A 13173-nucleotide genomic window follows, 5' to 3' on the forward strand; every position below is an offset into this window, starting at 1 on the left:
ACTCATGGACATATTCTCTCCATTGCACTGTCACCGTGACAATCTCATACACTTACCATGACAATCTCGCTGTGCCACCTAGTCTCATATTATTGATCACATATTCACTGACACTCTTTTGCTCTCACATACAGAGTCACAGTCACGCTGTTTTTGGTTTTCACTGTACTCCCTCTACAGTGATCCTCACTGCAGCCTTCCATTGGAGCTCTTGTCAGTGAGATTCTGTGGTGATACTGTGATTTCCGCACATTCATCTCTCCCATCTGAGAGAGAACTGAATCTCAGGCTTTGTGAATCTTGGGCCATTTGGGAAAGTGGTTATTTCTGCTTTGACCCTTATCCCACCTCCATTGCCTTTTCACGTTTTAAAATGGTTCCGTTCAGGAGACCATGCAATGGGCTGATCGTTGAAGGACTTTTCTTGGCCATTTCACCAGTTGCTGACTGCAAGCAAATGATCTTAACCAGATCCAGAGAATGGAAATGCCTTGAATCATGCCGAAAGCTAAACTGATCCACTGAACACAAGAACTCAAAAAGCAGAAGCAGGAGTAGGCCACTCGGCCCAACAAGCCTTCTGCACCATTCTATATGATGGTGGCTGATTGATGCTGGCCTCAACTTTTGTGCCAGTTCTCCATAACCCTCAATTCCTTGCTCTCCACCTTAAAAATATCTAACAATCTGGTCTCCACCATCCTTGGGGGCAGAGAATTCTAGAGATTCACCACCCTCTGAAAGAAGAAATTTCTGCGAACTTTAAGAGTTAAATAATTGGCCTCTTATCTTGTAATTTTGTCCTCTTATTCGTGACTCTCCCACTAGAGAAAACATCTTGACATCTACCCTGTCAAGCCCGCTTAGCATCTTACATGTTTAAATAAGATCATTCTTCTAACCTCCCAGGAACACAGACACAAACTGTCTAGCCTCTCTTGATAGGCCAAGCCTCTCATCCCAGGAATTAGCCTGGCAGATATCCTTGGACTATTTTCAATGCTGCTTCATCGTTTTTTTAAGGTAAGAGGACAGAAGCTATGCACAATATTACAGGTGAGGCCTCACCAATGCTCTGTACAACTGTAACAAAACCTCCCTATTCTTAAACTCCAACCTCTTTGCAGTGAAGGCCAATCTGCTGTTTGCTTTCTTAATAGCTTGTTAGACCTGCCTGCTAACATTTTGTGATTCACGCACCAGAACACCTAGATTCCTCTGAACTTCACTCATTTGCAGTTTCTTTTCATTTAAACGATAATCTTCATTTTGATTCCTCTTACCAAATTGCATCCCCTCAAACTTCCCCACATTAAACTCCATTTGTCATGCTTTTGCACAATCACTCAACCTCTCTAAATCCTGTTGCAGAATCATAGTATCCTCTCACAACATGCCTTTCCATCTATTTTCATATCATCAGCAGACTTGGAAACTTTACATTCTCTTCTGCAGGTCATTAGTGTAAATAGTAAATGACTGGGGTCCAAGAACTGATCCCTGGGGTACTCCACTAGTTTCACCCCACAGCTTGAAAAGGAACCATTTATTCCAACTCTCTGTTTTCTATAAGACATCCAGTTTTCAATCCATACTAACACATTTAAAGCAGTACATTGGGCTCTTAATTTATGCACCAGCCTCTTAGGTAGCACCATGTCAAATGCCTTTTGGAAATCTAAATATATTACATCTACAGGTTCCCTTCTATCAACTCTCCCTCTCACATCCTCAAAGAATTTGAGAAAATTTGTCAAACGTGATTTACCTTGTTGACTAGATTTGATTATGCTAAGCTTTCCTAAATAATCTTGCAAACAATAGATGTCGAACTAACGGGTCTATAGTTCCCCACCTTCTGTCGTCCTCCCTTTTTGAACAAGGGGTCACATTGGCTGTTTTCTCCTGGAATTTATCAAGGTTAGAAAACTTTCAACCAATGAGTTAGGGTTAGGTCTCTGCAGCCAATTCCTTTAAACCCTTGGATGCAAGCCATCGGTCCCTGCGATTTGTCCACATTTAGCCCTGTGAGTTTCTCTAATACTTTATCCCTTGTGATTGAGATGTTTACAAGTTCCTCCCTGCTATTTGAAATTCACCCATCTGTTATGGATATTTGCATTGTCCTCCATGGTGAAGACTGATGCAAACATTGAAAAATTCTGCTATTTTTGTGTTTCTCGTTATTAATTCACCAGCTTCATTCTCTAGAGGTCTCACACTTACCTTAGCGTTTTCTTCCTATTTATATATCCAGAGAAACTCTTCCTCTTTGTTTTGATATTGCACACAAGTTTTCCCTCAAAATCAATTTTCTTCCTTCTTATGAGCGTTTTAGTCTTTTGTTGCTGGATCTTAAAAACGTCCCAATCCTCCGACCAACCACAAAGCCCTTGCCACTTTATATACCATACTTCTGAATTTAACATTATCCTTGACCTCCTTTGTTAGCCACAGATTGTGCCTCCTTCTCATGAAATCACTTTTTCCAATTGGAATAAATTCCTGCTGAACGTTAGAGATCTGCTGTTTGAATATCTGTCACTGTTCATCCACTGACGTTGCCTCGCTTCTTTTCCCAGTCCACCTTACACATCTCCACTTCCATAACATTATGATTGCCATTATTTAACTTGAAGACAGTGGTTTAGATCCTGTGACACAAGAAATTCTGCAAATGGTGGAAGTATCTGGAGCAATACACAAAAAGTGCTGGAGGAACTCAGTAGGTCAGGCAGCATCCATGGAGGGAAATAAACAGTCGATGTTTTGGGCCGAGACCCTTCATCAGGATTGGAAGAGGGCAGAAGCCAGAATAAGGACGTAGGGGGAGGGGGAGGAGCACACACAGGCAGGGGAGAGGTGAGTTCAGGCGATAGGCGAGTGCAGGTGAGAGGGGGAAGGTAATGGGTGGGGGAGGGGGAGAAAATGTAATAAGCTGAGAGATGACAGGTAGAAGAGGCCGAAGGCTGAAGAAGGAAGAATCCAGTAGGAGAGGGCAGTGGACAATGGAATAAAGGATGGGGGAGAGGAGATGGGCAGGTCATCAAGGTAGGGGAAGGGAGCCATGGGAATAAGGGAAGACAAAGGTGGGGTGGGGGGGGGGGGAAGAAAAAGAAGGGGTGGGGTTACCAGAAGTTAGAGAAATTGATGTTAAGGCCATCAGGTTGGAAACTCCCAAGGCGGAATATGAGGTGTTGTTCCTCCAACCTGCGCCTGGCCTCAACGTGGCAGTAGAGAAGGACATATCTTCTTCCTCACCACCATCCAGGGTCCCAAACAATCCTTTCAGATGAGGCAGTCCTTCACCTATGAGTCCGAGGGAGTCATTTATTGCATCCGGTGCTCCCATTGCGGCCTCCTGTACATTGGTGAGACCCAACGCAGATTGGGTTACTGCTTCGTCGAGCACCTTTGCTCCGTCCGCCGCAAGAGCCAGGACTTCCCGGTGGCCACCCACTTCAATTCCACATCCCATTCCCATACTGACATGCCTATCCATGGTCCACTGCCCTCTCCTACCGGATTCCTCCTTCTTTAGCCCTCGGCCTCTTCTACCTATCACCTCTCAGCTTATTACATCTTCTCCCCTTCCCCCACCAACTATCTTCCCCCTCTCACCTGCACTCGCCTATCACCTGGAATCACCTATCCCCTGCCTGTGTGTACTCCTCCCCCTACCTTCTTATTCTGCCTTCTGCCCGCTTCCTTTCCAGTCCCGATGAAGGATCTCGGCCCGAAACGTTGACTGCTTATTTCCCTCCATGGATGCTGCCTGACCTGCTAAGTTCCTCCAGCACTTTTTGTGTATTGGTTTAGATCCTGTGGTGTTCACCCTCAAACTGCATTGAGAATTCTATCATATTGTGGTTACTACCCCTAGAGGACCTTTAACCACAAGATCTTTTATTAATGAATTTAGGAGAGGTAATGTTGCAGCTATATAGGACCCTGGTCAGACCCCACTTGGAGTATTGTGCTCAGTTCTGGTCGCCTCACTACAGGAAGGATGTGGAAGCCATAGAGACGGTGCAGAGGAGATTTACAAGGCTGTTGTCTGGATTGGGGAACATGCTTTATGAAAACAGGTTGGGTGAACTCGGCCTTTCCTCCTTGGAGCGACGGAGGATGAGGGGTGAAGATGATGAGAGGCATTGATCATGCGGATAGTCAGAGGCTTTTTCCCAGGGATGAAATGGTTGCCACAAGAGGATACAGGTTTAAGGTGCTGGGGCGTAGGTACAGAGGAGATGTCAGGGGTAAGTTTTTTACTCAGAGAGTGGTGAGTGCGTGGAATGGGCTGCCGGCAACGGTGGTGCAGGCGGATACGATAGGGTCTTTTAAGAGACTTTAGGATAGGTACATGGAGCTTAGAAAAATAGAGGGGTATGAGTAAGCCCAGTAATTTCTAAGATAGGGACATGTTCGGCACAGCTTTGTGGGCCGAAGGGCCTGTATGTGCTGAAGGTTTTCTATGTTTCTAATCCTTCCTCATTAGACATAATTAAATCTAAAATAGCCTGTTCCTGGATAGGCTCTGTGACATATTGCTCTAAGAAGGAATCCCAGACACATTCCACAAATTCTTCTTCATACCATTGCAGGTCTGGTTCATCTAGTCAATATGTAGATTAAATCTTAGGTGACAATTGCAGTTCCCTTTAAATGTGCCCTAGATATTTCCCCATTTATGCTCTGCCTTATTGAGAGGTCACATTTTGGGGTCTACAGTCTATTCTCACCCATATCTTCTTTCTCTTGCTATCATAATTTCATCCCAAAACAATTCTACATCATCATCCACTGCCCCTATATCATGACTCAACACCGCGCTGATACCTTCCTCGATTAATAACACTGACTCCTTGATGAGAAACACGATGATGCTGGAGGAACTCATTGTGGTTTTCATCTAGATTCCAGCACCTGCAGTCCTTTGTTTCTCTACCTGACTCCCTTCCCTTTTGGCCTGTTCTTTTGGAACATGGTATAAGCTGAAATGTTGAGCACCCAGACCTGGTCACCTTGCAACCATGTCTCTGTAGTAGCTATTAGATCATACTCATATCTTGATCTCTGTGCTGTCAACTCATCTATCTTATTGAAAATGCTACATGCATTCAAAAAAGAATGTCAATCTTTGTTGTTTTTTTCCCCACAGCTTTTACTAACTCTGGGTTTGCTCTGTGGTACATACTCTTGTTTACCTTTTCTGCCCCAGCCTGTCACACCCTGCCTGTCAATTTCCCCCTCACTATCCTATGATACCACTCTCTGATTTTCTCAATATATAAAATATCCCTTTCATGCAGTTCTCTCTCCTCCTATTTAACTTGAAGCCCCTTCTACAACCCTATTTATGCGATTGTTGAGTGTCCACAAACGAGCGAGGGACATTAGGAGGGGGAGCAGAAACATCGACCATCCCTTTGCCAAATCAAGATGGAGGGTCTCAACCCAAATTGTTGACCATCCCTTTGCCTCCACAGATGCTGCTTACGCCACTGAGTTTTCCAGCAGCTCATTTTTTAAATCCCCTTCACTGAGGTTTGTGAATTGTTTAAAAGGCAGAGCTCTGTGTCGAGGAGAGGGAGCTGTGGATCAGAGAGATGAGGGACAACTCACCGATACAGTCCTGGGCAGGGCTCAGCAGGAATCCCACACCACACTCTGTGATGCACTGGAAGGAGCCGGGGCTGTTCTCACATCGTTTGGAGCCACAGATAGTTGGGTATTCCACACACTCGTCCAGATCTGTTTAACAGAAACAGGACACCCACTGAGAATCAAAGTCTGGCTTGAATGTACCTCAGTTTTCAATACGATACAGGCCAGTGAATGGTTCTGACACCAAGCAATTCTTCATCAACACTGGGCTGAAAGTCTGTTTCTATGCTGTATAACTATGACTCTAATGTAGGGTTCTTGGTGAGCAGTGTCTTAAGGAGTGTGATGTCCTTATGAACATAGAGTCCTGGTTAGTGCAGGCTTCTAGTGAGCTCAGGGTGCTGGCCAGTAGAGGATCCCAGTGACTGTAAAACCTTAGTTGGTGAGGCTGCATTTGGAATATTGTGTTCAGTTTTGGTTACCCTGCTATAGGAGAGATGCCAGTAAGCTGGAAAGAGTGCAATGGAGAGTCATGAGGATGTTGCCGGGACTCATGGCACTGAGTTATGGAGAGAGAACATAAAACAGTACAGCACTGGACAGGCCATTTAGTCCATGATGTTGTGCCAGTCTTGATGCCAATTTATACTATATGTCTTCCTCCTATATATCATTCATATACCTCCATTCCCTTCATACATGTGTCTATCTAAAAGCCTCTTAAACTCCACCAAACTGCCTACTTCCACTACTACCCTTGGTAACCCATTCCAGGCACCTACCACACTCTGCATAAAAAACGTCCCTCACGTAGCCCTTAAACTTCCCCTCTCTAACCTTAAAAGCGCGTCCTCTGGTGTTTGACATTTCTACCCTGGGGAACAGATTCTGACTGTCTACCCTATCTACGCCTCTCAAAATTTAAAAAACCTCTATCAGGTCCCCCTCAGCCTCCGACACTCTAAGGAGAGCAATCGAACCTCTCCTTATAGCTCATACCCTCTAATTCAGGCAGCATCCTGGTAAACCTCTTCTGTACCTTTTCTAGAGTCTCCACATTCTTCCTCTAATGGGGCAACTAGAACTGCACACAATACTCCAACTGCAGTCTGACTGCAGTTTTATACAGCTGCAGCATGACTTCCTTATTCTTATACTCAACACCCTACCAATGAAGGCAAGCTTTCCATATGCCTTCTTACCACCTTAACCACTTGCGTAGCCACTTTCAGTGAACTATGGACCTGGACACCAAGATCGCTCTGTACCTCAATGCTATTAAAGGGCCTCCCAAAGCCCAACACCTCACACTTGCCCAGATTAAACTCCATCTGATACTTCTCTGCCCATATCTGTAACTGATCTATACCCTGCTGTATTCTTTGATAGTCCTTTACACTGTCCACAACTCCACCAATCTTGGGGTCATCCGCAAACTTGCTAATCCACCCATCTACATTTTCATCCAAATCATTGATATACTGTATATCACAAACAACCGAGGTCCCAGCACTGATCCTTGCGGAACACCACTGGTCACAGACCTCCAGCCAGAATAACAGCCTTCCACCCCTACTTTCTGTCTTCAATGGGCAAGCCAGATCCGAATCCAAACTTGTAATTTACCCTGGATCCCATGCATCTTTAACTTCTGAATCAACCTACCATGAGGGACCTTGTCAAATGCCTTACTAAAGTCCATGTAAATAACGTCCACTGCCTTACCTTTATCAAGCACCTTTGTCAGCTCCTCAAAAAACTTAATTATTTATGACAGGTCCTGCCCCACACAAAGCCACGCTGACTGTCCCTAAGCAGGCTGTGCCTTTCCAAATGTGCAGAAATCCTATCCCTCAGTATCCTCTCCAACAGCTTCCTATCACTGATGTGAGGCTTGCTGGCCTATAATAGCTGGATTATCCACATTTTCCTTCTTGAACAAAGACACAACATTTGCTACTCTCCAGTCCTCAGGGACCTCGTTTATTGCTAGTGAGGACACAAAGATCCTTGTCAAAGCCCCAGCAATCTCCTCACATGCTTCCTTCAATATTCTGGGATATATGCTATCAGGCCCTGGGATCTTATCCACCTTAATGCTTTCCCGAAGACCCAGCACTACCCCCTCTTTAATCTCAAAATGTCCCACATTAGCATGCCCGTTTTCACTATCCTCCAATTTCTTCTCCTCGGTAAATACCGATGAAGAGTACTCACTTATTACCTATAAGACATAGGAGCAGAATTAGGCCATTTGGCCCATCGAGTCTGCTCTGCCATTCAATCACGGCTGATTTATTATTCCCCCTCAACCCCATTCTCCTGTCTTCTCCCTGGAACCTTTGACACCCTTACTAATCAAGAGCCTATCAACCTCCACTTTAAATATACCCAATGACTTGGGCTCCACAGCTGTCTGTGGCAATGAATTCCACAGATTCACCACCCTCTGGCTAAAGAAATTCCTCATTATCTGTGTTGTAAATGGGCATCCTTTTATTCTGAGGTTGTGCCTTCTGGTCCTAGACTCTCCCACTACTGGAAACATCTTCTCCACATGCACTCTATCCAGGCCTTTCAGTATTTGCTAGGTTTCAATGAGATCCCCCTCATCCTTCTAAACTCCAGTGAGTGTAGGCCAAGGGCTATCAAATGTTCTCCATATGTTAACCCTTTCATCTCTGGGATCATTCTCGTAAACTTCCTCTGGACCCAGCCACTTGCTCTGACTCCAAGCACAAATTCCTTCCTTTATCCTTGAGTGGACCTACCCTCTCCTTAGTTATCCTCTTTTTCTTAATACAAGTATTAAATGCCTTGGGATTATCCTTGACCCTGCTCACCAAGGACATTTCATGGCCTGTTTTGGCCATCCTAATCATTGGCTTGAACACTTTCTTGCTATCTTTATATTCCACAAGGGCCTTTTTAGCTTCCTAAACCTTACATATGCTTCCTTTTCCTTCCTGACTAAGTTTAGGACCTCTTGGGTCACCTTATCATCCTTGTCTTGCTCCTCACTGAAACATGCTGATCCCGAATGCTGATCAGCTGGTCTTCAAACAACTCTCACATGTCAGGTGTGGACTTGTTCGACAGCAGCTGCTCCCAATCAACGCCCCTTAGCTCCTGACTTATTCTGTCCTAATTTGCCCTCTCCCAATGTACTACCTTCCCGCAAGATCCAATTTTATCCCTACTCATAACTATCTTAAAACATAATGAGTTGTGGTCACTATTCCCAAACTGTTCACCCACTGTCAGGTCTGTCACCTGGCCTGGTTCATTTCCCAAAACTAGGTCCAGTATGTTCTCTTCTCTGGTTAGAATCGACACATACTGTTTCAAGAACCCCTCTTCGATGTACTAAAGAAATCCCTCCCCATCTAAGGTTCTTATATTAAGGGAGTTCCAATCAATACTGAGGAAGTTAAAGTCCCCCACTATGACAACCCTCTTGTTTCTGCATCTTTCCATAATCTGTCTACATATCTGCTCCTCCACCTCTCAGTGGTTATCGGGGGGCCTGTAGTATATTCCCATCAGCGTAATTGCACCTTTCCTATTTCTGAGCTCCAACCAAATTGCCTCTGTAGATGAGCCCTTCACTATGTCCTCCCTGAGCACTGCTGTGACATTCTCCCATAGTGCAACCCCTCCTCCTCTTTTACCTCCCTCTCCATCACATCTGAGATAATGAAACCCAGGAATGTTGAGCAGCCAGTTTTGTCCCTCACACATCCAGGTCTCTGTAATGGCAACAACATCATAATTCCACGTACTGATCCAGGCTCATCCTCCTCAACCATAACACTCCTAGCACTGAAATAAACACATTTTAGCCCATCAGTCCCACCGTGTTTATTAGCCTATCCCTTCCTGTTCTTCCTTGCAGTCTTGCTTGTCATACCATCTTTATTCCCCTCAACACTACCACCTGTTGCCCTGCTACTGTAGCTCCCATCCTCCACCACTCTAGTTTAAACCCCCCTGAGCAGCACCAGCAAACCTCCCAGTGAGGATATTGGTTCCCCTCCGCTTCCAAGTTCCAGTTCCAGCTCCATCTTCAAGTTCCAGATGTTGAACAGTTTGGGACTTTTTTTATTGGAGCGTAGGAGAATGAGATGTGATCTTATAGAGCTGTATAAAATCATGAGGGGCATAAATAGGGTCAATGTGCACACTTTTTCCCAGAGTTGGAGAATCAAGAACTAGGTGGCGTAGGTTTAAGGGGAGAGATTTAATAGGAGCCTGAAGGGCAAGTTTTTCACCCAGAGGGTGGTCAGTACATGGAACAAACTGCCAGAGGAAGAGGTTGAGGCAGGTACATTAGCAACATTTAAAAGTTACTTGGACAGGTACATGGATAGAAAAGGTTTAGAGGGATATGGGCCAAATGCAGGCAGATGGGACTAGCTCAAATGGTAATCTTGGCTGGCATGGACCAGATGGGCCGAAGGGCCCATTTCTGTGCTATAAGACTCTATGACTCCAAGTGGATGTGGACAGCATGTCATGGAGTCATGGTCATACAGCATGTTAACAGGCTCTTTGGCCCACCATGTCATGCTAACCATTAAGCACCAATTACAGTAATCCCATTTTATTCTGCCCACCTTCCCATCAACTCCCCAGATTCTACCTCTCACCTACATGGAGGAGCAACTTACAGCAGCCAATTTAACAACCAATGAGTACATCTTTGGGATGTAGAAGGAAACTGAGCACTGGGAAGAAAACCGCACGGTCACAGTGAAAACTTGCAAACTCCATACAGGTAACGCCGGAGGTCAGGATTGAACCAGGTTGCTGGAGCTGTGATCAGTTCCAGGATAGAAGTTAACAATAGTAGAAAAAGTGCACAACATCTTACCCAGACACTGAGATCGATCTGCATCAACTCGGAATCCAGGTTCACACGAGCACTCAAACGAACCAACAGTGTTGGAGCAGTGTCCTCTGTCACAGCGGCCGGCTGTAGTACACTCATCAACATCTGGGAAGGGTGGGAGCGACAGTGGGAGGGAGAGAGAGTCATCAAGTCATTCAGCATGGAAACAGGCCATTCAGCCCACTATGTCCACACCGACCAGTGGGCACACATCCGTATTAATCCCATCGACCAGCACTTGGCCCTCTCTACCTAGACGATTCAAATGCTCATCTAGACACTTCCTAAATGCTGACAGTGCTTCCAGAAATCTCTCCAGCAGTGCATCCCAGGTACTCACCACTCTCTGGATGAAAAAGGCCCCCCCTCATGTTTCCTCTTACCCCTTACCCCAAATCTATGACCTCTAGTTTTATCTGCCTCTGATATGGGGAAAAGTTGCCTGAAGTCTACCCTATCCAAACCTCACATAGTCTTATATACCTCAATTATGTCTCTTCCTCACCTCCTGCATTCCAGGAATAACAGGCCTAACCTCTCCAGTCTCTCCTTGTAGCTAAAATGCTCCGTCCCAGGGAACATCCTGGTGAATTGCTTCTGCACCCTCTCCAGCAATATTACATACTCCGTACGGTGTAGTGACAGAACTATAGACAGCACTCCAGCTGAAGTCAGAACAATGTTTTATCAAGTTGGAACATAACCTTCATGCCCTTGTATCCAAAGCCCTGACTAATGAAGGCAAGTATCCCATATTCCTTCTTAACTACATTATCTGCCACCTTCACAGACCTTTACACTTTACTCCAAGGTCCCTCTGTTCCTTAATACTCTCTAAGACCATACTATTCATGGTGTATGTTCTAGCCTCACTAGTATTTCCAAAGTACATTGCCTCACATTTGTCAGGGTTAAACTGCATCTGCCATTTCTCAGCCATTTTACTACATACAACGACGAATGCCAAACAGTAGAATGGTGCAAAAACTGTAGTGCAATCTGAAGTAGTGCAGAAAGAAATGCTAAAGTGACAATAATGAAATACCGAGAGAGGGAGAATTTAGAGTCCGAGAACGTGGGAGCACCACCAGGAAGGGGGTCTGACAGAGGTGACTGGTTCAGAGGTCTGACAGCAGTGGGGAAGGAGCTGTACTTCAGTCTGGACTTTCAAGCTCCTGTATCTTCTCTCATATGGTAGAAGAGAGAAAAGGTAATGGCCAGTGTGGCAGGCATCCTTGACGATACTATTAGCGTTCCTAAAGCAACGAACCGTGAAGATGGACTGGATGGACTCAATAGTGAAGTAATACTGAGGAAGAGGTAGAGATGAAGAGTTAGGGAGAAGAGGAGAGAGAAGGGAGAGAGAGGGGGGGAAGGGGGAAAGAGGGAGGGAGGGTGAGGGGGAGGGGAGGAGGAGGAGGGGAGGGGGAGGAGGGGAGGGAGGAGAAATGGAGAGAGTGAGGGGTAGGAGAAGAAATGAGAAGGAGAGAAATTAACAAAGGGGGAGAGAAGGGAACAGAGTGAGTGAGGGAAATGGTGAAGGAGATCGAGGAATGAGTGCAGAGAAACAGGGATGTTTATGCAAATGGTAAAATGACAGAGTAAGGAAGAGCAAGCTGCAGAAAAGGATAATGACAGAATGTGGAAGTGTGTGACAAACAGAAAGAGAGACGGATATCAGAATTGAAGAAAAGGGAGATAGTGTGTGTTAAACATGTTTTATTGTAATTATGCTCCAAAACTTTCCTTTCTTTGAAATGGAAAGTCTAGTTGGTAGGCTTCAGGTATTAGTATTGGTATATTATTGTCAGCTGTATGAGGTACAGTGAAAAACCTGTCTTGCATACCGTTCGTACAGATCAATTCATTACCCAGAGCATTGAGGTAGTACAGGGTAAAAACAATAACAGAATACAGAGTAAAGTGTCACAGCTACAGGGAAGTGCATTGCAGGTAGACAATAAGGTGCAAGGTCATAACAAGGTAGATTGTGAGGTCAAGAGTCCACCTCATCGTATAAGGGAACCGTTCAATAGTCTTATCACAGTGGGACAGAAACTGTCCTTGAGCCTGGTGCTATGTGCCTTCAGGCTCCTGTATCTTCTGCCTGATGGGAAAGAGGAGAAGAGAGAATGACCCGGGTAGGTGGGGTTTGTGATTATGTTGGCTGCTTCACCAAGGCAGCGACAGGTATAGACAGAGTCCATGGAGGGGAGGCTGGTTTCCGTGATGTGCTGGGCTGTGTCCACAACTCTCTGCAGTTTCTTGCAGTCCCAAGTAGAGCAGCTGCCATACCAAGCTGTGATGCATCCAGATAGGCTGCTTTCTATGGTGCATCGATGAAAGTTGGTGAGTGTCAAAGGGGACATGCCAAATTTCTTTAGCCTCCTAAGGAAGTAGAGGCACTGGTGAGCTTTCTTGGCTGTGGCATCTACGTGATTTGACCAGAACAGGCTGTTGGTGATGTTCACTCCAAGGAACTTGAAGCTCTCAACCCTCTTGACCTCGACACCATTGATGTAGACAGGTGCATGTACATCACCCCCTTTCCTGAAGTCAATGACCAGCTCTTTTGTTTTGCTGACATTGAGGGAAAGGTTGTTGTCATGACACCATGTCACTAAGCTCTCTATCTCCTTCCTGTACTACGACTCATTGTTATTTGAGATACGGCC

The 13173-nt window shown here is 45.3% G+C and overlaps 1 protein-coding gene across 1 annotated transcript in view; it reads right to left on the reverse strand.

The window, feature by feature from the left end:
- The window catches only part of LOC127586424 (latent-transforming growth factor beta-binding protein 1-like), a 146170-nt gene that overhangs the window by 29343 nt on the left and 103654 nt on the right, over positions 1-13173 (reverse strand). Inside the window, 2 exon segments of the mRNA XM_052044381.1 lie at positions 5626-5754; positions 10481-10603. Of these exon segments, the coding sequence (XP_051900341.1) occupies positions 5626-5754; positions 10481-10603 (252 nt within the window).

The sequence above is a fragment of the Pristis pectinata genome, chromosome 35 (assembly GCF_009764475.1).
Source record: "Pristis pectinata isolate sPriPec2 chromosome 35, sPriPec2.1.pri, whole genome shotgun sequence".
Taxonomy (NCBI): domain Eukaryota; kingdom Metazoa; phylum Chordata; class Chondrichthyes; order Rhinopristiformes; family Pristidae; genus Pristis; species Pristis pectinata.